At 53.3% G+C, this 24,399-nt stretch overlaps 1 protein-coding gene across 10 annotated transcripts in view; it reads left to right on the forward strand.

Moving 5' to 3' along the window:
* Positions 1-24,399, forward strand: part of KMT2D (lysine methyltransferase 2D) — a 42,147-nt gene that overhangs the window by 12,721 nt on the left and 5,027 nt on the right. For 2 of the 10 annotated variants that reach the window (XM_066368796.1, XM_066368800.1), the window contains exons 13-51: positions 424-537; positions 884-994; positions 1,589-1,693; positions 3,263-3,444; positions 3,625-3,789; positions 3,884-3,993; positions 4,092-4,139; positions 4,781-5,002; positions 5,228-5,347; positions 5,432-5,545; positions 5,753-5,883; positions 5,967-6,114; positions 6,303-6,368; positions 6,546-6,656; positions 6,879-7,010; positions 7,109-7,193; positions 7,443-7,684; positions 7,792-7,865; positions 8,058-8,108; positions 8,233-10,047; positions 10,149-10,331; positions 10,409-10,545; positions 10,777-12,626; positions 14,455-14,578; positions 14,711-14,795; positions 14,886-14,967; positions 15,078-15,310; positions 15,414-18,212; positions 18,346-18,486; positions 18,610-18,777; positions 18,933-19,092; positions 19,733-19,808; positions 19,990-20,165; positions 20,270-20,400; positions 21,048-21,180; positions 21,259-21,386; positions 21,536-22,676; positions 23,565-23,701; positions 23,801-23,931. In XM_066368796.1, coding sequence (XP_066224893.1) covers positions 424-537; positions 884-994; positions 1,589-1,693; positions 3,263-3,444; positions 3,625-3,789; positions 3,884-3,993; positions 4,092-4,139; positions 4,781-5,002; positions 5,228-5,347; positions 5,432-5,545; positions 5,753-5,883; positions 5,967-6,114; positions 6,303-6,368; positions 6,546-6,656; positions 6,879-7,010; positions 7,109-7,193; positions 7,443-7,684; positions 7,792-7,865; positions 8,058-8,108; positions 8,233-10,047; positions 10,149-10,331; positions 10,409-10,545; positions 10,777-12,626; positions 14,455-14,578; positions 14,711-14,795; positions 14,886-14,967; positions 15,078-15,310; positions 15,414-18,212; positions 18,346-18,486; positions 18,610-18,777; positions 18,933-19,092; positions 19,733-19,808; positions 19,990-20,165; positions 20,270-20,400; positions 21,048-21,180; positions 21,259-21,386; positions 21,536-22,676; positions 23,565-23,701; positions 23,801-23,931 — 12,161 coding nt within the window. The remainder of the gene's footprint in view (positions 1-423; positions 538-883; positions 995-1,588; positions 1,694-3,262; positions 3,445-3,624; positions 3,790-3,883; positions 3,994-4,091; positions 4,140-4,780; positions 5,003-5,227; positions 5,348-5,431; positions 5,546-5,752; positions 5,884-5,966; positions 6,115-6,302; positions 6,369-6,545; positions 6,657-6,878; positions 7,011-7,108; positions 7,194-7,442; positions 7,685-7,791; positions 7,866-8,057; positions 8,109-8,232; positions 10,048-10,148; positions 10,332-10,408; positions 10,546-10,776; positions 12,627-14,454; positions 14,579-14,710; positions 14,796-14,885; positions 14,968-15,077; positions 15,311-15,413; positions 18,213-18,345; positions 18,487-18,609; positions 18,778-18,932; positions 19,093-19,732; positions 19,809-19,989; positions 20,166-20,269; positions 20,401-21,047; positions 21,181-21,258; positions 21,387-21,535; positions 22,677-23,564; positions 23,702-23,800; positions 23,932-24,399) is intronic. The other 8 variants (XM_066368805.1, XM_066368801.1, XM_066368799.1 and 5 more) reach the window with 8 other exon arrangements.

Here is a 24,399-nt window from a genome sequence, read left to right on the forward strand (position 1 = left end):
TGACCGCGGGCCTTCAGCAGACTGAGTAACCCCTTGCTCAAGCCAGTGACCTTGGGCCCAAACTGGTGAGCTTTGCTCAAAGCAGATGAGCCCACGCTCAAGCTGGCAACCTCCGGGTCTCGAACCAGGGTCCTCCACATCCCAGTCTGACGCTCTATCCACTGCGCCACCACCTGGTCAGGCAGAAACTCAGGTCTTTAATGCCAATAGTTTTTGTCATTACACCACTTGGCCACTTTTTTTTGAGAGAAACACTTTCTACTTATTGCTATCTGAGAGCTAGATTTCCCCTGCCCTGCTTGGGACTCCTGGTCTTTATTATCTGTCATGTTCTGTCCATTAGTATCTTCTCTTCCCTCCATACCTGGACCCAACATACTGACCCTCAACTTGTCCCTATAATCATCCACTTCTCTCACTCAGGGTCGTAGCAGTAGTTTCCCAGGAAGACGCCGGCCACGTGGAGGAGCACATGGAGGACGTGGGAGAGGACGTGCCCGGCTAAAATCAACCACTTCTTCCATTGAGACTCTGGTAGTAAGGAGAGGCTTCCCATCCCCCAAACATACTTCAGCTGACCCCTTCAAGATTAAACACTCTTTAATCCTGTCAGTCCCCTGCATGCTCACCTACCTGCCTGCTAGCCTAGGGCCTGTGTCTGGCTCTATCTGCTCCTTCTGTTTGCTTGGCCCTCAGGCTTCTCTGAAATCTCTGCTGTCGGGCTGAGGCCTAGTTTGGGAGCTGGGGTGTTCTGCTTCTTAGTCTGGCTCCTGGCCTTCGTTTAGCCAGGGGTTTATACCTCCTTCCCCCAATGCCAAAGAAGAAAGCAGTTTAGTTGGGGCAAGTTTAGCTGCCTCATTTTTCACAACTCTCTGCCTATAAGGTTGCTGATATCGATAGCTCTCCCAGCAAGGAGGAAGAAGACGATGATGACGACACCATGCAAAATACTGTGGTTCTCTTCTCCAATACAGACAAATTTGTCCTAATGCAGGTACCATATGTGACTGTTGTAGTCCCATCCTTAGTAGTGAGAGACCTGGCAGACTAACATTGGGTGTATGTGTTTAGGTGGAAGAGCAGATGCAGAAAACCAAGGACCTACTTTTCTACCGTGCTAATTAGAAAACAGTAAATCAGAATCACATTGTTTATTTATCCACCCATCAAATTTCTCTTGAGTGTCTCATCTGAGCTTGGCACTGAGCATGAGCTAGAAATATAGCAGTGAAAAGGCAGAAATGATTTCTGACCATGTAGGGAGCTTGTGTATGTTCTCACCTGAATAACCTCAAAGCTGTAGAATACTGGCACATATGTTCCTCTCTCAGCCTGACCACTCTTTACTCACCTCTTCCTTTCATTTCTCCTTACCTTTACCCATGTCAGGCTATTTCAGTTCAAATTACCTGATCAGATGCACAAGGCATGCTAAGAGGAGCAGGGTCCCAGGATGGCTCACCGTGTCCTGATGACAGGGGATAGGCTTTTGGTTCTTTGACTCTTTCCTGCAGATTAGAGTTGTAGTCAGTTGCCAGGACTATATGGGATGAGGAGACCTAGTTGGATATTCTTTGTGTTTCCCTAGGACATGTGTGTGGTATGTGGCAGCTTTGGCCGGGGGGCAGAGGGCCACCTCCTTGCCTGTTCCCAGTGCTCGCAGTGCTACCACCCGTATTGTGTCAACAGCAAGGTAAGTTCAGGGCCCAGGAGGCCTGTAGTGATGAATGGGGTCACTTATTTCTTATTCTAGGCCCTCACAATACTTAAAGTGGCCATTGGTCATGGAAGTCATTTATCAGTTACCAGTGATTATCAGACTCATCTTGGGGAATAACACTTTGGAAATAGTGGTGGTCTTTATAGGTTCCTGGTGGTAGACCATGACTTGCTGGTATAATTCAGTCCATCATAGAAGCTCCAAAAACTTTATTAGTAGAAAACATGATGTAGTCTGGAGGTAAAATGTAAAATGAAAATCCTAGCAAATGTCCCCAAGAGAAAGCAATATATATATATATATATTTTTTTTTTTTTTTTGGTATTTTTCTGAAGCTGGAAACGGGGAGGCAGTCAGACTCCCGCATGCGTCCAACCGGGATCCACCCGGCACGCCCACCAGGGGGCGATGCTCTGCCCATCTGGGGCGTTGCTCTGCTGCAACCAGAGCCATTCTAGTACCTGAGGCAGAGGCCACAGAGCCATCCTCAGCGCCCGGGCCAACTTTGCTCCAATGGAGCCTTGGCTGTGGGAGGGGAAGAGAGAGACAGAAAGGAAGGAGGGGGGAGGGGTAGAGAAGCAGGTGGGCGCTTCTCCTGTGTGCCCTGGCCGGGAATCGAACCCAGGACTTCTGCACGCCAGGCCGACACTCTACCACTGAGCCAACCGGCCAGGGCCGAGAAAGCAATATTTTTGACCCAACTACAATCAGTTGGTTTTGGTGTTTTTGTTCTTGTTAATTTAGAACTTGCCCATTGCTAACATTCCCTAAATTGCAGTAGTAGTTGTTTTACTATATGTGTATTACTTATTCAGGAAAAATAATGTGATTATATTCATGTCCTAGGGCTACAGTAGCAAATTACCATCAACTTGGTGACTTAAAACAACAGAAATTAATTCTCTCACTATTCTTTAAGGCCAGATATCTGAACCCAAAGTTTCAGCTGGACCATGCTCCGAAGTCTCTAGGGAAGAATTCTTTCTTGCTTTCCAGCTTCTGGTGGCTCCTGGCTTTAGTTGGCTTGTGGCCATATAACTCCAATCTCTTCCAGTGTCTTCACATGGCCTTCTTTCTTCTGTTGCAGTAGCAGGTTTTAAATGTTCAAGAAAATTTTGGGGAAATACAACCTAGTTCTATCCACAATCTTGTTGGGGACTTGAGTAGTAAAAGATTGTCATTTCACTCTGTAATGAGGCAGTGGCCAGGTGAGGCTATTCTCTGAAAGTAGAGATCCCTGAGAGCCTAAGTTGAGAGTTGCTACAGAGTGGGGCAAAAGTAGGTTTACAGTTGTTTGTATAGAAAATAATACAATATAATAATACAAGAATAAACTGTTTTGCATACTCACAACTGTAAATTGAGTTTGTTCCACCCTGTATTTTTGGTGTAAGAGTGCTCTGCATAGCCTCTCTGTGCTCAAATGGAGGTCTGGCCTGGGCACTGAGGTTCTCCAGCCCTACCCATATAAGGCTCACCCTCCCCTAAGAAGTCTGCCCTCCCCCGCATCACACTCTGAGGAATTGCCATCTTCTGCACCAGATCACCAAGGTGATGCTGTTAAAGGGCTGGCGTTGTGTGGAGTGCATCGTGTGTGAGGTATGCGGCCAGGCCTCCGACCCCTCACGCCTGCTGCTCTGTGATGACTGTGACATTAGCTACCACACGTACTGCCTGGATCCCCCACTGCTCACCGTGCCCAAGGGCGGCTGGAAATGCAAGTGGTAAGGAGACCCAGGATCTTCAGAGGGACTAGGCCAGGGATGTCAGAGCAGCTGTGATGTTGACTGTATGACAGAGGCAGGGTTTAGAAGGCCAGGCTGGTTGCATGGTTCGTAGTGAAAGTACCTCTGGGTGCCTTGGGTAGGTTAGGTGCTGAGGGTCTGTCTTTCTCCTCCTACCAGGTGTGTGTCTTGTATGCAGTGTGGGGCTGCCTCCCCTGGTTTCCACTGTGAATGGCAGAATAGTTACACACACTGTGGGCCCTGTGCCAGCCTGGTGACCTGCCCTATCTGTCATGCCCCATACGTGGAAGAGGACCTACTGATCCAGTGCCGCCATTGTGAACGGTGAGGGTACCCCTTTTGCCTTGCTTGGCTCCCTCTTCCCTGTTCTCAGCCTTGCGTAGTCTGGGTTTATCTCTTCATGTCTCCTTTCTCTCAGGTGGATGCATGCTGGCTGTGAGAGCCTCTTCACAGAGGATGATGTAGAACAAGCAGCTGATGAGGGCTTTGACTGTGTCTCCTGCCAGCCTTATGTGATAAAGCCTACTGGTGAGTACCAGATGTTGAGGAAAGGGAGGAGAAGTCAGGGCTGGGGTGCCTTGCTTTGGGACAGGACCGCAAACTGCCTTGGTTTGTCCTCTCCACAGCTCCTGTTGCACCTCCAGAGTTGGTGCCTCTGAAGGTGAAAGAGCCAGGTGAGTTAACAAGAATTTTGAATGCCAAAGCCAGAGGAGCATTTAGATATTGTCTAGTCCAGCTCCAACCCCCTAACTTTATCTCATTTTAAGAGGAGGAAACTAAGATACAGGGAGATTGAATACTTTGCTCAAGGTTGCCCAATAGTTTAATGGCAAAGTTATGATTACAACCAACACCTCTAGTTTCCCAGACTGAGTTCCATTCATTAGGAAACATGGCCTCTGTACTGCCAGTATGTCATCTCCAGAGAGCACAGGACACTGCTCTGTTTCCTCAGTGAAGGGGCTGGAGCCATCTCTTCTGTCATGATGCAGGCATTGCTCTTGGCATCTAGGGCACTTTATGCTGGCATTCTGCAAGCAGGGGCACTCCTAGCCCCAGACAGAGAATATATTTGGTGAACCTCGGGTTCATCAAGAGCAAAGTCAGCCTTCTGCAATAGCAGTCTCTGGGTCATTGATGGAGAATTGGAACCTTAATTAGTGACCAGTGGTGGCCTATTCTTTTCACTTCTTTGGCCCCGGCTGAACTTTGTCTGATCTGTCTGTCTCTCACTGCTTTTGTCCCAGCTGGGGACTTAGGCCGAAACTTGGAGTTCTGGTTTCCCTTGAGTCACATGCTCTTCCCCTTTGTGTAGAGCCCCAGTACTTTCGCTTCGAGGGTGTGTGGCTGACAGAAACTGGCATGGCTGTGCTCCGTAACCTTACCATGTCGCCACTACACAAGCGGCGCCAGCGGCGAGGACGGCTTGGCCTCCCAGGCGAGCCTGGGCTGGAAGGTTCTGAGCCCTCAGAGGCCCTTGGCCCTGATGACAAGAAGGATGGGGACTTGGACACCGATGAGCTGCTCAAGGGTGAAGGTTAGACTGGGGAATCTCAGGGAGTAACAAAGTCACGGCTGTGTGACTTGAGAGTTGGACGTTGGGTGGGAACAGCGTTGGCTTTCTCAGTCTCTCTCAATCCACTGTTGGTCTTGTCCAAATGGCTCTGTCAAGGCATTCAGCTCTCTGTTCTTGGGTAGCAGGATGACACAGTTAAAAGGGCCCACTCCTCTGCTCTGCCTCCATCTCTGTCCTAATATGCAGGTGGTGTGGAGCACATGGAGTGCGAAATCAAACTGGAGGGCCCTGTCAGCCCTGATGTGGAGCCTGGCAAGGAGGAAACTGAGGATAGTAAAAAACGCAAACGCAAACCCTACCGGCCTGGTGAGGCCCTGGGTTGGGTAATGGGGTGGGAGGGGCGTCTCGCCCAATCCCCAGTGGCCTCTCAGCCTTGTCTCTGCCTCATAGGCATTGGTGGTTTCATGGTGCGACAGCGGAAATCCCACACACGTGTGAAAAAGGGGCCTGCTGCTCAGACGGAGGTGTTGAGTGGGGATGGGCAGCCCGACGAGGGTGAGACGGGTGAGGGCTCAGGCTGGGGTCTGGGAGAAGGTGGGGGTCATAGGACATACAGGGCACTGCCAGGGAGGCCTGGGGGAAGGGCTCACTCAAAATGCTGAGCGAGTGGTTGGCCCAGTTGGTGCTGGGAGAGAGTAGACAGAAAACATCCTCAGGGAGCAGCATGCTCAGTGTCCCCAGAGAAACCAACACCTCCCATTCTGTCCCTAGTGATGCCTGCTGACCTGCCTGCAGAGGGCTCTGTGGACCAGAGCTTAGCTGATGCGGATGAGAAAAAGAAGCAGCAGCGGCGAGGGCGCAAGAAGAGTAAACTAGAGGACATGTTTCCTGCTTACCTGCAGGTGGGCCTTAAGCTCCGAAGGGTGAGGGGGTGTCTGCCCTGCTGGACATGAAGAAGCCTATTTCTCCCTGCCTCTTCCTACAGGAGGCCTTCTTTGGGAAAGAGCTGCTGGACCTGAGCCGGAAGGCCCTTTTTGCAGTTGGGGTGGGCCGACCAAGCTTTGCACTAGGAACCCCAAAGGCCAAGGGGGATGGAGGCTCAGATAGGAAGGAGCTCCCCACCTCACAGAAAGGTCAGTCATTTAGGGGTGAGGTGATCTGAAGGGACCCAGCTTTTGTCTGTGCTTAGGAGCTCGTAAGGGGAATGGGCTAGTCTCTGGGAATTGAGGGTAGGCCAGGGCCCTGCCCTGTTGAGTTGGGGACCCATTCTGGATGTTAGATGTAGGGCACCTCTGATTAGACTGGCGATTGTTACTTTTAGGAGATGATGGTGCAGAGGTTGCAGATGAAGAATCCCGTGGCCCTGAGGGCAAGGCTGATACACCAGGTGAGGACTGCTGGGAAGACTGTCCTAGCTTGGTTTTTGCTTTTGTCAATTTGTTCTGCCCCTGAGCACCATCAGGGTAGGAGACTGCAAACTGCTCCATGCCTGCTGTGGTTCAGTTTGGTCAATGTGGTACCTCCGTACTGGCCTTGGCTGATGGCTTTCTCCTGGCCATTGCAGGACCTGAGGATGGGGGCGTAAAGGCATCCCCAGTGCCCAGTGACCCCGAGAAACCAGGCACCCCGGGAGAAGGGATGCTTAGCTCTGACTTAGACAGGATTCCCACAGAAGGTGAGGCTGTGACCTGCACTCTTCCTATATAAGGATCTTTTGGGAGAAGGAGAAGGTCCTGTTTTGGTACTCTCATCTGTGCACTAGGAAGCACTGGCACCATCGCTGGCCATGGACAGTATATGTGCTGCCAAAGCGAGCACCTCCAGCTCTATTTGTAGCATGTGGTGTCCCCTCAACTCTCCAAGTCTGCCTCAGCAGCATCCTCCCAATCCCCCACAGAACTACCCAAGATGGAATCCAAGGACCTGCAGCAGCTCTTCAAGGATGTTTTGGGTTCCGAACGAGAGCAGCATCTGGGTTGTGGAACCCCAGACGGCAGCCGTACACCACTGCAGAGGCCCTTTCTTCAAGGTGATATGGGTGATTTGAAGACTGGTGGGCAGGTATGGCCAAGCTTGCCCGAAGGATGGGCCACTTGCTTCCTTTCTCTGATCCTGTGCCTCTTATAGGTGGACTCGCCTTGGGCAATCTCCCCTCCAGCAGCCCAATGGACTCCTACCCGGTCCTTTGCCAGTCCCCATTCTTGGATTCTAGGTTGGTATCTATGCTTAACATTTGTGAGCTGTCTCTCTTGTCCCTTCCCTCCAACTGGGCCCATGCCAAGGGAAGGAACCTTGGATTCCTGGGTGCTGCTGTAGCAGTACTTCTCCCTGTTCCTTTCTACCTTCTTGTTGGTGGCCCTTCTCTGTTGGGGGAGGGCATCAACGTGGGACATCTGGGCAGTTTGTCTGGGGTGGGGTATGGCATCCCTGCCCCCTATGACTCTCTGCCCCTGCGCCCCAGGGAGCGCGGGGGCTTCTTTAGCCCAGAACCTGGTGAACCAGACAGCCCCTGGACAGGCTCAGGGGGTACTACGCCTTCCACCCCCACCACCCCCACCACAGAGGGCGAGGGCGACGGGCTCTCCTATAACCAGCGGAGTCTTCAGCGCTGGGAGAAGGATGAAGAGTTGGGCCAACTCTCCACCATCTCACCTGTGCTCTATGCCAACATTAACTTTCCTAATCTCAAGCAAGATTATCCAGGTACCTGTGGGACAAGGGCAAGGGAAAAAGGGAGACAACAACCTGGTAACATGGTGGGTGCAGGGGTCACCTGCCAAATTTCCTAATGTAATCCCTCTGTCCTCCAGACTGGTCTAGCCGTTGCAAACAAATCATGAAGCTCTGGAGAAAAGTTCCAGCTGCTGACAAAGCCCCCTACCTGGTGAGACAGAAGGAGGCATGGGAACTGAGGAGGGTGCTTTGGGGGAAATTCACTTCAGTTCTTTCCCTCCCCTGCTCATAGAGCGACTGGGCCAAAAGGGATCACCTTTTGGGTAGAGTGTGTGACATGAGGGCTGGGGGCTGGGCATGAGACTGAGCCCTAGCCCTCAGACTCAGTCCTCTTACCCTTCAGCAAAAGGCCAAAGATAACCGGGCAGCTCACCGCATCAACAAGGTGCAAAAGGTGAGTGGGGGCCCCACCAGGCTGTGCCATTGAAGTCCTGTAGCAGGTGACCTCTGTGAGGGTAGTGGGATGTAGGGCCTGCCCACAGCAGCCTGACTGCTCTGTGCCTGGTCTCCTCCCGTAGCAGGCTGAGAGCCAGATCAACAAGCAGACCAAGGTGGGCGACATGGCCCGTAAGACTGACCGACCGGCCCTACATCTCCGCATTCCCCCCCAGCCAGGGGCACTGGGCAGTCCGCCCCCTGCTGCGGCCCCCACCATTTTCATTGGCAGCCCCACTACCCCCGCTGGCTTGTCTACCTCTGCGGACGGGTTCCTGAAGCCACCAGCGGGCATGGTGCCCGGCCCCGACTCGCCCGGTGAGCTCTTCCTCAAGCTCCCACCCCAGGTGCCCGCCCAAGTGCCTTCGCAGGACCCCTTTGGACTGGCCCCTGCCTACGCTCTGGAGCCCCGCTTCCCCACGGCACCACCCGCCTATCCTCCCTATCCTAGTCCGACTGGGGCCCCTACGCAGCCCCCAACGTTGGGTACCTCATCTCGTCCTGGGACTGGTCAGCCAGGGGAATTCCACACAACCCCACCTGGCACCCCCCGACACCAGCCCTCCACACCTGACCCCTTCCTCAAACCTCGCTGCCCTTCACTGGACAATCTGGCTGTGCCTGAGAGCCCAGGGGTAGGGGGTGGCAAGGCTTCTGAGCCCCTGCTGTCACCCCCGCCTTTTGGGGAGTCTCGGAAAGCCTTGGAGGTGAAGAAGGAAGAGCTTGGGGCATCCTCTCCTAGCTATGGGCCCCCAAATTTGGGCTTTGTTGACTCACCCTCCTCAGGCCCCCATCTTGGAAGCCTGGAGTTAAAGGCACCTGATGTTTTCAAAGCCCCCCTGACCCCTCGGGCATCTCAGGTAGAGCCTCAGAGCCCAGGCTTGGGCCTAAGGCCCCAGGAGCCATCCCCTGCCCAGGCTTTGGCCCCTTCTCCCCCCAGCCACTCTGATATCTTTCGCCCTGGCCCCTACTCTGACCCTTATGCTCAACCCCCATTGACCCCTCGGCCCCAACCACCCCCCCCTGAGAGCTGCTGTGCCCTACCCCCTCGTTCACTGCCCTCTGACCCTTTCTCCCGAGTGCCAGCCAGTCCCCAGTCCCAGTCCAGCTCCCAGTCCCCATTGACACCCCGTCCTTTGTCTGCTGAGGCATTCTGCCCATCCCCTGTGACCCCTCGCTTCCAGTCCCCTGACCCTTATTCCCGCCCACCCTCTCGCCCTCAGTCCCGTGACCCATTTGCCCCACTGCATAAGCCACCCCGACCCCAGCCCCCTGAAGTTGCCTTTAAGTCTGGGCCTCCAGCCCACACTCCACTGGGGGCTGGAGGCTTTCCAGCTGCCCTGCCTTCGGGGCCAGCAGGTGAGCTCCATGCCAAGGTCCCAAGTGGGCAGCCCCCCAATTTCGCCCGGTCCCCTGGGACAGGTGCATTTGTGGGCACTCCCTCTCCCATGCGTTTCACTTTCCCTCAGGCGGTAGGGGAGCCTTCTTCCCTAAAACCCCCCGTCCCTCAGCCTGGTCTCCCTCCACCTCATGGGATCAACAGCCATTTTGGGCCTGGCCCTACTTTGGGCAAGCCTCAAAGCACAAACTACTCAGTAGCCACAGGAAATTTCCACCCATCGGGCAGCCCCCTGGGACCCAGCAGCGGGTCCACAGGAGAGGGCTATGGGCTGTCCCCACTACGCCCCCCGTCAGTCCTACCACCACCTGCATCCGATGGGTCCCTACCCTACCCGCCTCATGGAGCCTCACAGCGGGCTGGCATCACCTCTCCAGTCGATAAGCGAGAAGACCCAGGGGCTGGAATGGCCGGCTCTTTGGCGGCACCTGATCTTCCAGGTGCCCAGGACCCAGGCATCTCCAGCCTCAGCCAGACAGAGCTGGAGAAGCAACGGCAGGTAAGTTGACATCGTGGAGCTGAGTTCTTCATGTCACCACTGTCCCTGTGCCAGCCCTGTGATTGGAGTAGGACAGACTCACTTCTCTCTTCTCTGCGCAGCGCCAGCGACTGAGAGAGCTGCTGATTCGGCAACAGATCCAGCGCAGCACCCTGCGGCAGGAGAAGGAAACAGCTGCGGCCGCTGCAGGAACAGTGGGGCCCCCGGGAAGCTGGGGTGCTGAGCCCAGCAACCCTGCCTTTGAGCAGCTGAGTCGAGGCCAGACCCCCTTCTCTGGGACCCAGGTAGGTAGGGTGGCAACGTGTGGTGGGCCCAGGATATTGAAGGTAGCCCCACCTTCATCTACTTCTGTCTGTTCTAGGATAAAAGCAGCCTGATGGGGTTGCCCCCAAGCAAGCTGGGTGGCCCCATTCTAGGGCCAGGGGCTTTCTCCAGTGATGACCGACTGTCCCGGCCACCTCCACCAGCCACCCCTTCTTCTATGGATGTGAATAGCCGGTGAGGCTTTAAGGGGTTCCCTGGGGGTAACCCAAGGGCACAGACTTTACTACCTTTGTGTACTGCCTTTGATTTACCTGTCTCGCTAATCTTTTTCTAGTGTCACTTACTCTTCTCCCCTGTTCCTTCCCCCTTGCCACATTAATTCTACCCTTTCCTCCTGCCTGAGGCCCATGAGATATTTCTTCTTCATCTTGATATCATCTTACTGACTACTGTATATTTTTTCAGGCAACTGGTGGGAGGCTCCCAAGCCTTCTATCAGCGAGCACCCTATCCTGGGTCCCTGCCCTTACAGCAGCAGCAGCAACACCTGTGGCAGCAGCAGCAGCAAGCAACAGCAGCAAACTCTATGAGACTTGCCATATCTACTCGTTTTCCATCAACTCCTGGGCCTGAACTTGGCCGCCAAGCCCTAGGTTCCCCCTTGGCAGGGCTTCCCACCCGCCTGCCTGGCCCTGGAGAGCCAGTGCCTAGTCCAGCTGGTCCTGCCCAGTTTATTGAGTTGCGGCATAATGTGCAAAAAGGACTAGGATCTGGGGGGGCTCCATTTCCTGGTCAGGGCCCCCCTCAGAGACCCCGATTTTACCCTGTAAGTGAGGACTCCCATCGACTGGCTCCTGAGGGGCTGCGTGGTCTAGCGATGTCAGGTATTCCCCCGCAGAAACCCTCAGTCCCACTGGCCCCTGAATTGAACCACAGCCTCCATCCAGCACCCCATACTAAGGGTCCTACCTTGCCCACTGGCTTGGAGCTGGTCAGCCGGCCCCCCTCAAGCACTGAGCTTGGCCGCCCCCCTCCTTTGGCTTTGGAAGCTGGGAAGTTACCCTGTGAGGACCCTGAGCTGGATGACGACTTTGATGCCCACAAGGCCCTGGAGGATGATGAGGAGCTTGCTCACTTGGGCTTGGGTGTGGATGTGGCCAAGGGAGATGATGAGCTGGGCACCTTGGAAAACCTGGAGACCAATGATCCTCACCTGGATGATCTGCTCAATGGGGATGAATTTGACCTACTGGCCTATACTGACCCTGAGTTGGACACTGGGGACAAGAAGGACATCTTCAATGAGCACCTGAGGCTGGTGGAGTCAGCCAATGAAAAGGCTGAGCGGGAGGCCCTGTTGCGGGGGGTGGAGCCAGGACCCCTGGGCCCTGAGGAGCGCGCTCCCCCTGCTACTGATGCCACTGAGCCCCGTTTGGCACCTGTGCTCCCTGAGGTGAAACCCAAGGTGGAGGAGGGTGGGCGCCATCCTTCCCCTTGCCAGTTCACTATCACCACCCCCAAAGTAGAGCCAGCACCTGCGACCACTTCCCTAGGTCTGGGACTGAAGCCAGGACAGAGTGTGATGGGCAACCGGGACACACGGATGGGCACAGGACCCTTTTCCAGCAGTGGGCACACAGCTGAAAAGGGCCCCTTTGGAGCCACAGGAGGACCACCAGCTCACCTGCTAACCTCTAGTCCACTGAGTGTCCCAGGAGGGTCCTCCCTGCTGGAAAAGTTTGAATTAGAGAGTGGGGCCCTGACCTTGCCTGGTGGACATGCAGCATCTGGGGATGAGCTGGACAAGATGGACAGCTCACTGGTAGCCAGTGAGCTACCCCTGCTCATTGAGGACCTTTTGGAGCATGAGAAGAAGGAGCTGCAGAAGAAGCAGCAACTTTCAGCACAGCTGCAGCCTGCCCAGCAGCAGCAGCATTCTTTACTGTCCACACCAGGCCCTACCCAGGCCATGTCTTTACCACATGAGGGCTCTTCTAGTTTGGCTGGGTCCCAGCAACAACTTACCCTGGGACTCGGAGGCTCCCGACAGCCAGGTTTGGCCCAACCACTGATGCCCACCCAGCCACCAGCTCATGCTCTTCAGCAGCGCCTGGCCCCATCCATGGCCATGGTGTCCAACCAAGGTCATATGCTAAGTGGGCAGCATGGGGGGCAGGCAGGCTTGGTGCCCCAGCAGAACTCACAGCCAGTGCTGGCACAGAAGCCCATGGGTACCGTGCCTCCCTCCATGTGCATGAAACCCCAACAGCTGGCGATGCAGCAGCAGCTGGCTAACAGCTTCTTCCCAGATACAGGTAACCTCAGCTGAGGGCACTGGTACAGTTACTCAGGGGTGATCACTGTCACCAACAAATGGGCACTGAGGCTGACAACTTAAGGTAATTTCATAGTTAATGGAGTTGGGACATAAGCTTTGACTGAATACCATACGAGTGTTGTAGGCAGAGATACTAGGTTTTAAGAAGGGAGGAACAGTGCCTGGCATATAACAGTCATTCAGGTCTTTGAGTGAGTGAATGGGATGGATGCATGAAGTCTGATTGGCTTTGTAGCTGTAGAGAGACCAAAAGATTAGGACTTGGAGAGAAGTTGTGCAAGAGAGAAAGCACTTGAGGTAGGTGAAAAGACTGGAACACAGTTGAGTGTGGAACAAAAGGGGCCATATTGGCAGGAAAGCCAATGGATATTTGGAGACGGAGTGAAGTGGTTAGGCTGGAGTAGACGTATAGAGGGAAGTGAGGGGGTACTGCCATAGTTCTGGAGAGGTAAGAAGAGGGGCCAAATTGAAGAAGACTCCAAATTATTAATAGCATTTATTGAGTAATTACTATTTGCAGTGTGCTGAGCACTTTACATTCATTATCTAATCACAACAAACTCATTAAACAGATACTATTATTATCTTTGATTATAGAAAAGGAAACCGAGGCATGGAGGTTTAGTAATTTGCCGAAGATCATATCACTAACAGTTTGAATTTGGCCCTCAGATCCTCTTAACTGTGTTATTGCCTCAAAAGACCAGGGGAGGGGGTTTGCTTAACCCTTTAAAAAGTGGGGAGTTGCCCTGGCCATTAGCTCAGTTGGTTAGAGTGTCATCTGGATACGCAGAGGTTGCTGGTTCAATCCCTGGTCAGGGTGCATACAGAAACATCTATGTTTGTCTTGCGCTCTACTTTTTTCTCTCTTTAAAAAAAAGTATTCTGAATGGTGTAAAGATACAGAATGTGCATAATTTTAAGAAGATGGAAGTTTTTTGGGGTTGCTTTCTGTTTTTCCAGCATCTGGGACAGGCAGGTGAATAGGATATAGGTGATCCATGTCAGGCCCACAACAGCTCTGGCATCTAGGGCATTATCACAGGGCGTATATCTTGGGCTGTACTAGTTGCTCTAAGAACACTACTTTTGAAGAATGCTTTCTAGGTCATAAAATGTACAGATAACTCTTAAACAATGTGGGGTTAGGGGCGCTGACCCCCACATAGTCAAATCTGTGTTTAACTTTTGATTCCCAAAAAACTTAACTACTGATAGTCTACTGTCAACTGGAAGCCTTACCGGTAATATGAATGGTCAGTTAACATATTTTGTATGTTTTATGTATTATATGCTGTATTCTTACAATACAGTAAGCTGGAGAAAAGGAAATGTTGAGAAAATCAGGAAGAGAAAATACATTTACAGTATTTATTATAAAAAATCTGCATTGAACCCCTGCAGTTCAAAACCATGTTGTTCAGGGGTCAGCTATACTCCTATTTCTGTCATATGTAATCCTTTCAGTAGCTCCATGAGGTAGGCAGAGTAGGGAGTCATGATCTTTCCAAATAAAGGAGTAAACTGAGAGGCTCAGAGAGGTGAAATAACATTGATATATTGGTTTAACAAATATTTACTGAGTACCTTTTCCTAGCACTGTACAAGTAAAAACAGGGCCACATGTCCTACGAATAATAGAGCTGAGTCACCCAAGCTACCTGGATCCTAGTCCACTGGTCTTTCCATCATGCCATGCCTCTGTTTTGCTTGGCTTGGTAGAGATCAAGGTGTTGGAAGAAACCGCAACCATAGAATGGAGCATTGACCCAAATGCCTGGCTCACTTGGTTCTTCCCTCTCCAGACTTGGACAAATTTGCTGCAGAAGATATCATTGATCCGATTGCAAAGGCCAAGATGGTAGCTTTGAAAGGGATCAAGAAGGTGATGGCTCAGGGCAGCATTGGAGTGGCACCTGGTATGAACAGGTAAGACTTGGGTGGGGATGGTAGAGGTTGGTCCTTTCCAGGTCCTTCCTGATCTCCTTCTGTACTTATTCCACCTCTTTGCCTTTCAACTTTCCCCATTACCAACACATCTTCTTTGCTTGGGCAAATTAGGCAGCAAGTGTCTTTGCTAGCCCAGAGGCTCTCAGGGGGGACTGGCAGTGATCTGCAGAACCACGTGGCAGCAGGGAGTAGCCAGGTAAGTGGTCATGTGGGAGTAAGAATTTGTGTCCCCTGCCATCGGGCCACCCTTTTTAGAGGCTGGTATGGAACAATAACCCCTTAGCAGTCTCTCTCATTGCAGGAGCGGAATGCTGGTGACCCCTCCCAGGCTCGTCCCAATCCACCTACTTTTGCCCAGGGAGTGATCAGTGAGTATGGGGTTGTGGAGGAGCCTAAAAGACAGTGGATTGGGGCATATGGAGGAAGAGGAATTGGAATCACTGTTTTGCAGGTCCTGACACCCAGCTTTCTTTTCCAGATGAGGCTGACCAGCGGCAGTATGAGGAGTGGCTGTTCCATACCCAACAGCTCCTACAGATGCAGCTGAAGGTGCTAGAGGAGCAGATTGGTGTGCACCGCAAATCCCGGAAGGCTCTGTGTGCCAAGCAGCGCACTGCCAAAAAGGCTGGCCGGGAGTTCCCAGAAGCTGATGCTGAGAAGCTGAAGCTGGTTACAGAGCAGCAGAGCAAGATCCAGAAACAGCTGGATCAGGTGAGGAAAGCAGGCTTCAGCCTAGCAACCAGGAGCCAGCCGGGAGGAGGGGTAGCATGGGTAAGCATGCTTGAGGCTGACATCCCCAACCCTCCTCTGTTAGGTGCGGAAGCAGCAGAAGGAACACACGAATCTCATGGCAGAATATCGGAATAAGCAGCAGCAGCAACAGCAGCAACAACAGCAACAACAACAGCAACACCAACAACACCAACAACACTCAGCTGTGCTGGCCCTTAGCCCTTCCCAGAGTCCTCGGCTACTCACCAAGCTCCCCAGTCAACTGCTTCCTGGCCATGCGCTGCAGCCACCACAGGGGCCCCCTGGTGGACAAACTACAGGTCTTCGCCTGCCCCCAGGGGGCATGGCACTACCTGGACAGCCTGGTGGTCCCTTCCTCAACACGACTCTGGCCCAACAGCAGCAACAGCAACATTCTAGTGCGGCTGGGCCCCTGACTGGCCCCTCAGGGGGCTTTTTTCCTGGCAACCTTGCTCTTCGAGGTCTGGGACCTGATTCCAGGCTTTTGCAGGAAAGACAGCTGCAGCTACAGCAGCAACGCATGCAGCTTGCCCAGAAACTGCAGCAGCAGCAGCACCACCACCACCACCACCACCTTCTAGGACAGGTGGCAATCCAGCAGCAACAGCAGCAGGGCCCGGGGGTACAGACAAACCAGGCTTTGGGTCCCAAGCCCCAGGGGCTTCTCCCTTCCAGTAGCCATCAGAGCCTCTTGGTCCAGCAGCTGTCTCCTCAACCACCCCAGGGGCCCCAGGGCATGCTGGGCCCTGCCCAGGTGGCAGTGTTGCAGCAGCAGCAACAACAGCACCCTGCAGCTTTGGGCCCCCAGGCTCCTCACAGGCAGGTGCTATTGACCCAGTCTCGGGTGCCAAGTTCACCTCAGCTGGCACAGCAGAGTCAGGGCCTTATGGGACATCGGCTGGTCACAGCCCAGCAACAGCAGCACCAACAGCAGGGATCCATGGCAGGGCTTTCTCATCTTCAGCAGGGTCTGATGCCACATAGTGGACAGCCCAAACTTAGTGCTCCACCAATGGCCTCCTTGCAGCAGCAACAGCAGCTACAGCAACAGCAACAACAGCAGCAACAACAGCAGCTGCAACAGCAACAGCAGCAACAGCAGCAGCTACAACAGCAGCAACAGCAGCAGCTACAACAGCAGCAGCTGCAACAACAGCAGCAGCTACAGCAGCAGCTACAACAGCAGCAACAGCAGCAGCAATTACAGCAACAACAGCAACAGTTGCAACAGCAGCAACAGCAGCAGATAGGCCTCTTAAACCAGAGTCGAACTTTACTGTCTCCTCAACAACAGCAGCAGCAGGTACCACTTGGTCCTGGAATGCCAGCCAAGCCTCTGCAACACTTTTCTAGCCCCGGAGCCCTGGGCCCAACCCTCCTCCTAACAGGGAAGGAACAAAGCATTGTAGAGACTCCTCTTCCTCCAGAGGCCAGTGAGGGGCCCTCCACACATCAGGGAGGGCCGGTAGCAATAGGGACTGCACCTGAGGCAGTGGCCGCTGAACCTGGGGAAGTAAAGCCCTCACTCTCTGGGGACTCACAGCTCCTGCTTGTCCAACCCCAGAGCCAGCCTCAGCCTCAGCCTAACTCTGTGCCACTGCAGCCACCTCTGAGGCTCCCAGGACAACAACAGCAGCAAGTTAACTTGCTCCACACAGCAGGTGTCGGAAGCCATGGGCAACCAAACAGTGGATCATCTTCAGAGGCCTCTTCTATGCCACACCTGCTAGCCCAATCCTCTGTTTCCTTAGGGGAGCAGCCTGGGCCTTTGACTCAGAACCTCCTGGGCTCCCAACAGCCACTTGGACTAGAGCGGCCCTTGCAAAATAATGCAGGGCCGCAGGCTGCCAAACCAGGATCTGTCCCCCAATCTGGGCAGGGTTTGCCTGGGGCTGGAGCCATGCCTACAGTGGGTCAGCTTCGAGCACAGCTCCAAGGAGTTTTGGCCAAAAACCCACAGTTGCGGCACTTGAGTCCTCAGCAGCAGCAGCAGCTACAGGCACTCCTCATGCAGCGGCAGCTACAGCAGAGTCAGGCAGTACGCCAGACCCCACCCTATCAGGAGCCTGGGACTCAGCCTTCTCCCCTCCAGGGCCTCCTAGGCCGCCAAACCCAACTTGGGGGCTTTCCTGGATCCCAGACAGGCCCCCTGCAGGAGCTAGGGGCAGGGCTTCGACCTCAGGGCCCACCTCGCCTCCCTGCCCCACATGGAGCCTTAGCAACTGGACCAGTCTTTGGTCCTGTCCATCCTACGCATCCACCATCCAGCCCACAGGAGCCAAAGAAACCGTCACAATTACCATCCCCTAGCTCCCAGCACCCCTCTGAGGCCCAGCTCCCTTTTACCCAGCCAGGGACTCCAAAACCCCAGGGGCCACCCTTGGAGCTGCCTTCTGGGAGGGTCTCACCTGCTGCTGCCCAGCTTGCAGATACCTTCTTTGGCAAGGGGCTGGGACCTTGGGATCCCCCAGACAATCTAGCAGAAGCCCAGAAGCTGGAGCAGAGCAGCCTGATACCTGGGCATCTGGAACAGGTGAATGGACAGGCAGTGCCCGAGCCATCGTATCTCAGCATTAAGCAGGAGCCTCGGGAAGAGCCATGTGCCCTGGGAGCCCAGGTGGTGAAGAGGGAGGCCAACGGGGAGCCAATAGGGGCAGCAGGTACCAGCAACCACCTCCTGCTGGCAGGCCCCCGCTCAGAGGCCGGGCATCTGCTCTTGCAGAAGCTTCTACGGGCAAAGAATGTGCAACTCAGCACTGGGCGGGGGCCCGAGGGGCTGCGAGCAGAGATCAACGGGCACATTGACAGCAAGTTGGCTGGGCTGGAGCAGAAACTACAGGGTACCCCCAGCAATAAGGAGGTGAGTATTCCAGCTAGAGTGGAGCAGGTAGAGTGGGGCCTGGAACCTGGGGAAGAATGAGCAGGTCCTGGTCAGAGGGAAGAAATGAGGGCTCTGAGGACAGCAGCCTTCACTGTGAGTTTATCTGGTTTAGGATACAGCAGCCAGGAAGCCTTTGACACCGAAGCCCAAGCGGGTACAGAAGGCAAGCGACAGGTTGGTGAGCTCCCGAAAGAAGCTGCGGAAGGAGGACGGGGTCAGGGCCAGCGAGGCCTTGCTGAAACAGCTAAAACAGGTGACCCCCAGGAGCCAGTCCCCTGGTCCCAACCCAGGATAGAGGGCACCCTGACCCTCAGCTATGCGGTGGCAGAGATGTACGCACTGCAGGTTTCCAACTTTGTCATCTTGCCCCTCCTAGGAGCTGTCCCTGCTGCCCCTAACAGAGCCTACAATCACCGCCAACTTTAGCCTTTTTGCTCCCTTTGGCAGTGGCTGCCCAGTCAATGGGCAGTGCCAGCTGAGGGGGGCCTTTGGAAGTGGGGTGCTGCCCACTGGTCCTGACTACTATTCACAGCTGCTTACCAAGGTCAGAAAGTGACAATATCTTTTGGGAATGATGAGGTTCTTGGGGAGGTGGAGGTGGGAGTGGAAGACTTGAGGAAGTTGCTGATGTAGTATGGGGCCAGGAGATTGTCCATCTCCCTCTGCCACCTTGCACACAACGCCCCACCCCACCCCCAGAATAACCTGAGTAACCCGCCGACACCACCCTCGTCGCTGCCCCCCACCCCACCCCCATCGGTGCAGCAGAAGATGGTAAATGGCGTCACTCCATCTGAAGAGCTGGGGGAGCACCCCAAGGATGCCGCCTCTTCCCGGGATACTGAAAGGACACTGAAGGGTAAGTCAAGAGCAGAGTGAGCCTCTCCTGTAGTAGGATTTGGTGGTTGGGGTCCAAGCTAGTCAGTGTTCCCAGTCATATGGTATGAGATAGGAAATGGTTGCATGTTGCCCTTTGTGCATACATGACTGGTACCTGAGATAAAAACAGCCTCTTCAGGACTGCTTTGTTGGAGACAAGGATGAACATCTGGAGTCTAGAGCCAAGGCAGTGAGGGAGATGGATGACAGGGAGAGTGTTAATGAAACTTTTGTTTATAATGAACAAACAGCCTTTGTGGATAGGGAACTACTGTCAGATCTGGATCTGAATCCTGGTTCCTGCATTAATTTAGCCATACTATTTTAGCCCAGTAAGTTGGTTGAGTTGTGTGAGCCTGAGTTTCTTCACTGTAGAATAGGTATTACAATACTTGCCTAATGGATTCGTTAAAATATAAATACAGAGTATACCTAAAGCCCAGGGCCTGACACATTGGAAATACTCAAATATAGCTCGTCTGCTCCAAACTAGTAGATGGGTAGCCAGTGGTCATGATAGCTAAGCTAGATCTTATATTAGTTAGGACTGAAGTGTGGAGAAAGCACCATCCACTTTGGCTACCCTCAGCCTGACTTTCTTCTCCCTATCTACCCTTTAGATGCTTCAGAGGTGAAGAGTGTAGACCTGCTGGCCGCCTTGCCTACACCCCCTCACAATCAAACTGAGGATGTCAGGTGGGGGTTGGGCTGGAAATGGGGATGAGGAATGGGGGTAGGGGACAGGTTGTCTCATTTTCCCTTTGACCAATAGTAGGTTTAAGTAATCTATGGTACTAATTAGTGATACCTACTATTATCTAGATGAGAAGGGCAGTCTGCAGGGCTATAGCAACAAATGTCTACTTTTGGTCCACAGAATGGAGAGTGACGAGGACAGTGATTCTCCTGACAGCATTGTGCCGGCTTCGTCCCCCGAGAGCATCCTAGGGGAGGAGACACCTCGTTTCCCTCAGCTGGGCTCAGGCCGGTGGGAGCAGGAAGACCGAGCTCTCTCTCCCGTCATTCCCATCATTCCTCGGGCCAGCATTCCAGGTATGGGCTGCCCTGAACATGGGCCAGGCCAGGCTGGCCTGGGTTGTCAGAGCCGGAGGAAAGGAGCAGCTGGGACTTAACACAGATCCCTCTTTCTCATTTAGTCTTCCCAGATACCAAACCTTATGGGACCCTGGACTTGGAGGCCCCTGGAAAGCTGCCTGCCACGACTTGGGAAAAGGGCAAAGGAAGTGAGGTGTCAGTCATGCTGACAGTCTCTGCTGCGGCAGCCAAGGTGCGTCTTGGGGGGGTGCCTCAGGGTCCTAGGGGACGCTGAGCAGAGTGCAGGCCCTGGAGCTTGTCTGGGTAAATTTGGTCATTTAAAACTCTATACCGAGGCTCTACTGTGTAAAAATCCTGGGCTAGTGACTATGGGATTAGAGTAAATGATGCTTTCAGGGGTTCACAGTCCTGTGGTCAAGATACAAGTTAACAAATAAGCAGAAAGCAGACTATATAATGTGACATACACAAAAAACATCATGTTCCTGTTACATTTTATGAAACTTTTATTTTTTTTAATGTTAACAGTTTTGTTAAAGAAAGTGGGAAATCCCAGTTAAGACAACAAAATGGGGTTCCTTACTGTAAGACCCCTCAGCTTTAATTTGCTAATGTGTATCGCTGATCTCCCAAGTTGTGGCTATAATGTATTTCATTTCCTAAACTTAGTTGACACAGGCCCCTTTTTGCGGAGCTCCTGTTAATGCCCCCAGCACTTTGGGAAAGGCCTCTATAAAGCAAGTACATGAGAAGAGCTGGATGGCACAGGGGCTGGCCTGGCTGGCCACTTGAGGAGTTGTGTTCTAGGGGTCCTCGTCCCTACAAGCTGGACACACTTGGCCGACACAACTATCCCCCTCCCCATCCCTGCTCTGGCAGAACCTGAATGGTGTGATGGTGGCAGTGGCAGAGCTGCTAAGCATGAAGATCCCCAATTCCTATGAGGTGCTCTTCCCAGAGACCGCTGCCCGGGCAGGCATTGACCCAAAGAAGGGGGAAGCTGAGGGCCCTGGTGAGTGTGGCAGGAAATTACCTTGGGATCTAAGGGGCAAAATTCTGGTGGGAGGCTCTGACCCCTTCCTTCCTGCAGGTGGGAAAGAAAAGAGTCTGGGAGGCAAGAGCCCAGAAGCTGGCCCTGACTGGCTGAAGCAGTTTGATGCAGTATTGCCTGGCTATACTCTCAAGAGCCAGCTAGATATCTTGAGCCTCTTCAAACAGGTGGGTCTGGGAAAGAAAAAGGGGTGGGTCTCTGGCTAGGCTAGAGATAACAGGGTTTTTGAGACAGTGGGATCTGGATGGGAGAAAGGAGAGGGCTAATGAAGTGAGGAGCTGGCACTAACCATACAGGGCTCCCACCTCCTCCACAGGAGAGCCCTGCCCCAGAGCCACCCACCCAACACAGCTACACCTACAATGTCTCCAATCTGGATGTTCGGCAGCTCTCGGCCCCACCTCCTGAAGAACCCTCCCCACCTCCATCCCCCTTGGCACCCTCTCCTGCCAGTCCCCCTGCTGAACCCCTGGTTGAACTCCCAGCTGAACCCTCAGTTGAGCCACTAGTCCCCTCGCCTCTGCCCTTGGCTTCATCCCCTGAATCTGCCCGGCCCAAGCCTCGAGCCCGGCCCCCTGAAGAAGGTGAAGATTCCCGACCCCCTCGGCTCAAGAAGTGGAAAGGGGTACGCTGGAAGCGGCTGCGGTTGCTGCTGACTATCCAGAAGAGCAGTGGGCGGCAGGAGGATGAGCGGGAAGTGGCAGAGTTTATGGAACAGCTTGGCACAGCCCTACGACCTGACAAGGTTCCTCGAGACATGCGGCGCTGCTGCTTCTGTCATGAAGAGGGTGATGGGGCCACTGACGGGCCCGCTCGCTTGCTGAACCTGGACCTAGACCTGTGGGTACACCTCAACTGTGCCTTGTGGTCCACGGAGGTCTATGAGACCCAGGGCGGGGCGCTGATGAATGTGGAGGTGGCCCTACACCGAGGACTGCTAACTAAGTGCTCCTTGTGCCAGCGCACTGGTGCCACCAGCAGCTGCAATCGCATGCGTTGTCCCAACGTCTACCATTTTGCCTGCGCCATTCGCGCCAAGTGCATGTTCTTCAAGGACAAGACCATGCTATGTCCAATGCATAAGATCAAAGGGCCCTGTGAGCAAGAGCTAAGCTCTTTTGCTGTCTTCCGGCGAGTCTACATTGAGCGGGATGAGGTGAAGCAAATCGCCAGCATCATCCAGCGGGGAGAGCGGCTACACATGTTCCGGGTGGGGGGCCTTGTGTTTCATGCCATTGGACAGCTGCTCCCTCACCAGATGGCTGACTTCCACAGTGCCACTGCCCTTTATCCCGTGGGCTATGAGGCAACACGCATCTACTGGAGTCTCCGCACCAACAACCGCCGCTGCTGCTACCGCTGCTCTATTGGTGAGAACAATGGGCGGCCAGAGTTTGTAATCAAAGTCATCGAGCAGGGCCTGGAGGACCTGGTCTTCATCGACGCCTCTCCCCAGGGTGAGCACTGGGCCCTGGAAATGGTAATGTGGAGTTGGGCAAGTTTCTCCTGGAATCACCTTTACATTGTTGAAAAGGGATCTACAGGGTCCTTGTGAGCGATCTTTCCTCCTTTTATCTCGGGTAGGCAGTGGTCTCTTAAAGATCTCCAGAGAAAGTGTTTTAGCCTCTCTTACTTACCTGAGCTTCCCTTGTAATTGAAGATATTTTGCTTGTTTAACTTCATTCTGGCTCTTTTTCCTATTCTCAGTGAAACAAAAGGATCTAGTTCTGAGACCCTGTCATCTGGCTCACCCAAGCTGATCTGAACCATGCATTCCTTTTGGTTGCTTTTCTTTGGATAAAATTCTTTGATCTTAGTTTTACTGTTAATGATAAAAATAACATTAAGAACAGTTATCTTTTAGTGAGCATATACTGTGTGCCACAAACTAAGCTGTTTTTATATAGGCTATTTTGTTCACACAACTCTGATAAGAACTATTATTCTGTCCAGGTTATACATAAAGAAACTGAGTCTTACAGAGATTTAAGTATTTGGCTTAAGGTCCATGGCCAATACTAGAACCTGAACCCAAGTCTTCCAGACGGGAAAGCATTCCTGTTGCTCTGGTTCTCAGCAAGGCTTGTGACCCATGCTGGGTCTCCTGGATGTTGGGTTCATGTTTCTGTTTCACAAGGCACTCATACTCCTCTGGGGTAGGAAATGTATCTTGTTCAGATAGAGTGGGACTGAGAGGCCATGAGGGTGTCCTAAAGAACCACATAGCCCATGACAAGGAGGTATGCAAGGCTATAGGAAACAACTGTAGATCCAGATCAAGGTTAGGGCTGGGTTCCCTGAGCAGAAGTTCCCTCTGAGGGTTGCTGTCTTTCCTTGCCTCTTAGCTGTGTGGAATCGCATCATTGAGCCTGTGGCTGCCATGAGAAAAGAGGCCGACATGTTGCGGCTCTTCCCTGAGTACCTGAAAGGCGAGGAGCTCTTTGGGCTGACGGTGCATGCTGTGCTGCGCATAGCTGAATCAGTAAGGAGGGGCCGGGGCTGGGGGCCCGGTGGGCAACTGAGAACTTTGGTCCTGCCCCGTAAGTGCTCAGGCTAAGGCGAGCATGACCTGTGCCCACAGCTGCCTGGAGTGGAGAACTGTCAAAACTATTTATTCCGCTATGGACGCCACCCCCTAATGGAGCTACCACTCATGATCAACCCCACTGGTTGTGCCCGATCAGAGCCTAAAATCCTCACACACTACAAACGGTGAGCTTCTGGGGCTAGGGCCAAGGGGTATGGGTGTGAGGGTTGGTAGGGACCCTCTGGCCAATTGGGGATTACAAGTTAGAGTTCCCTTGGAAAGACTGGGGTTCAGTCTATACCTCTTGATGAGAGAGAGGGTATGCAGGTATCACTAGGGTATCCCTTTCTTTCTCCCCCCAACCTTCTCAGGTATCCTGGGTTGACCTAGGGTCTAGAACAGACTTATCTCAGGCATCCTGGGAATGGTTGTTGGGGAGGTTCTGGGTAGACAGTGGTAAAACTTTATGAACTATAAAAGGGACCCAGTCACCTCCTTTTCCTCCTGTTTTGCTCCCCAAGGGCCTGTGATTCTCCCAAACCTCAGATGCCCCATAAGTGGTAGGGTCACCTTCCCTTCCCCAGGCTGAGTTGGTTTCAAAAGTAAATAATTAGAAATATAATAGAAAAATAATAAAACCTTAAATTTGTATA

This window comes from Saccopteryx leptura, chromosome 2, assembly GCF_036850995.1.
Source record: "Saccopteryx leptura isolate mSacLep1 chromosome 2, mSacLep1_pri_phased_curated, whole genome shotgun sequence".
NCBI classification, from domain to species: domain Eukaryota; kingdom Metazoa; phylum Chordata; class Mammalia; order Chiroptera; family Emballonuridae; genus Saccopteryx; species Saccopteryx leptura.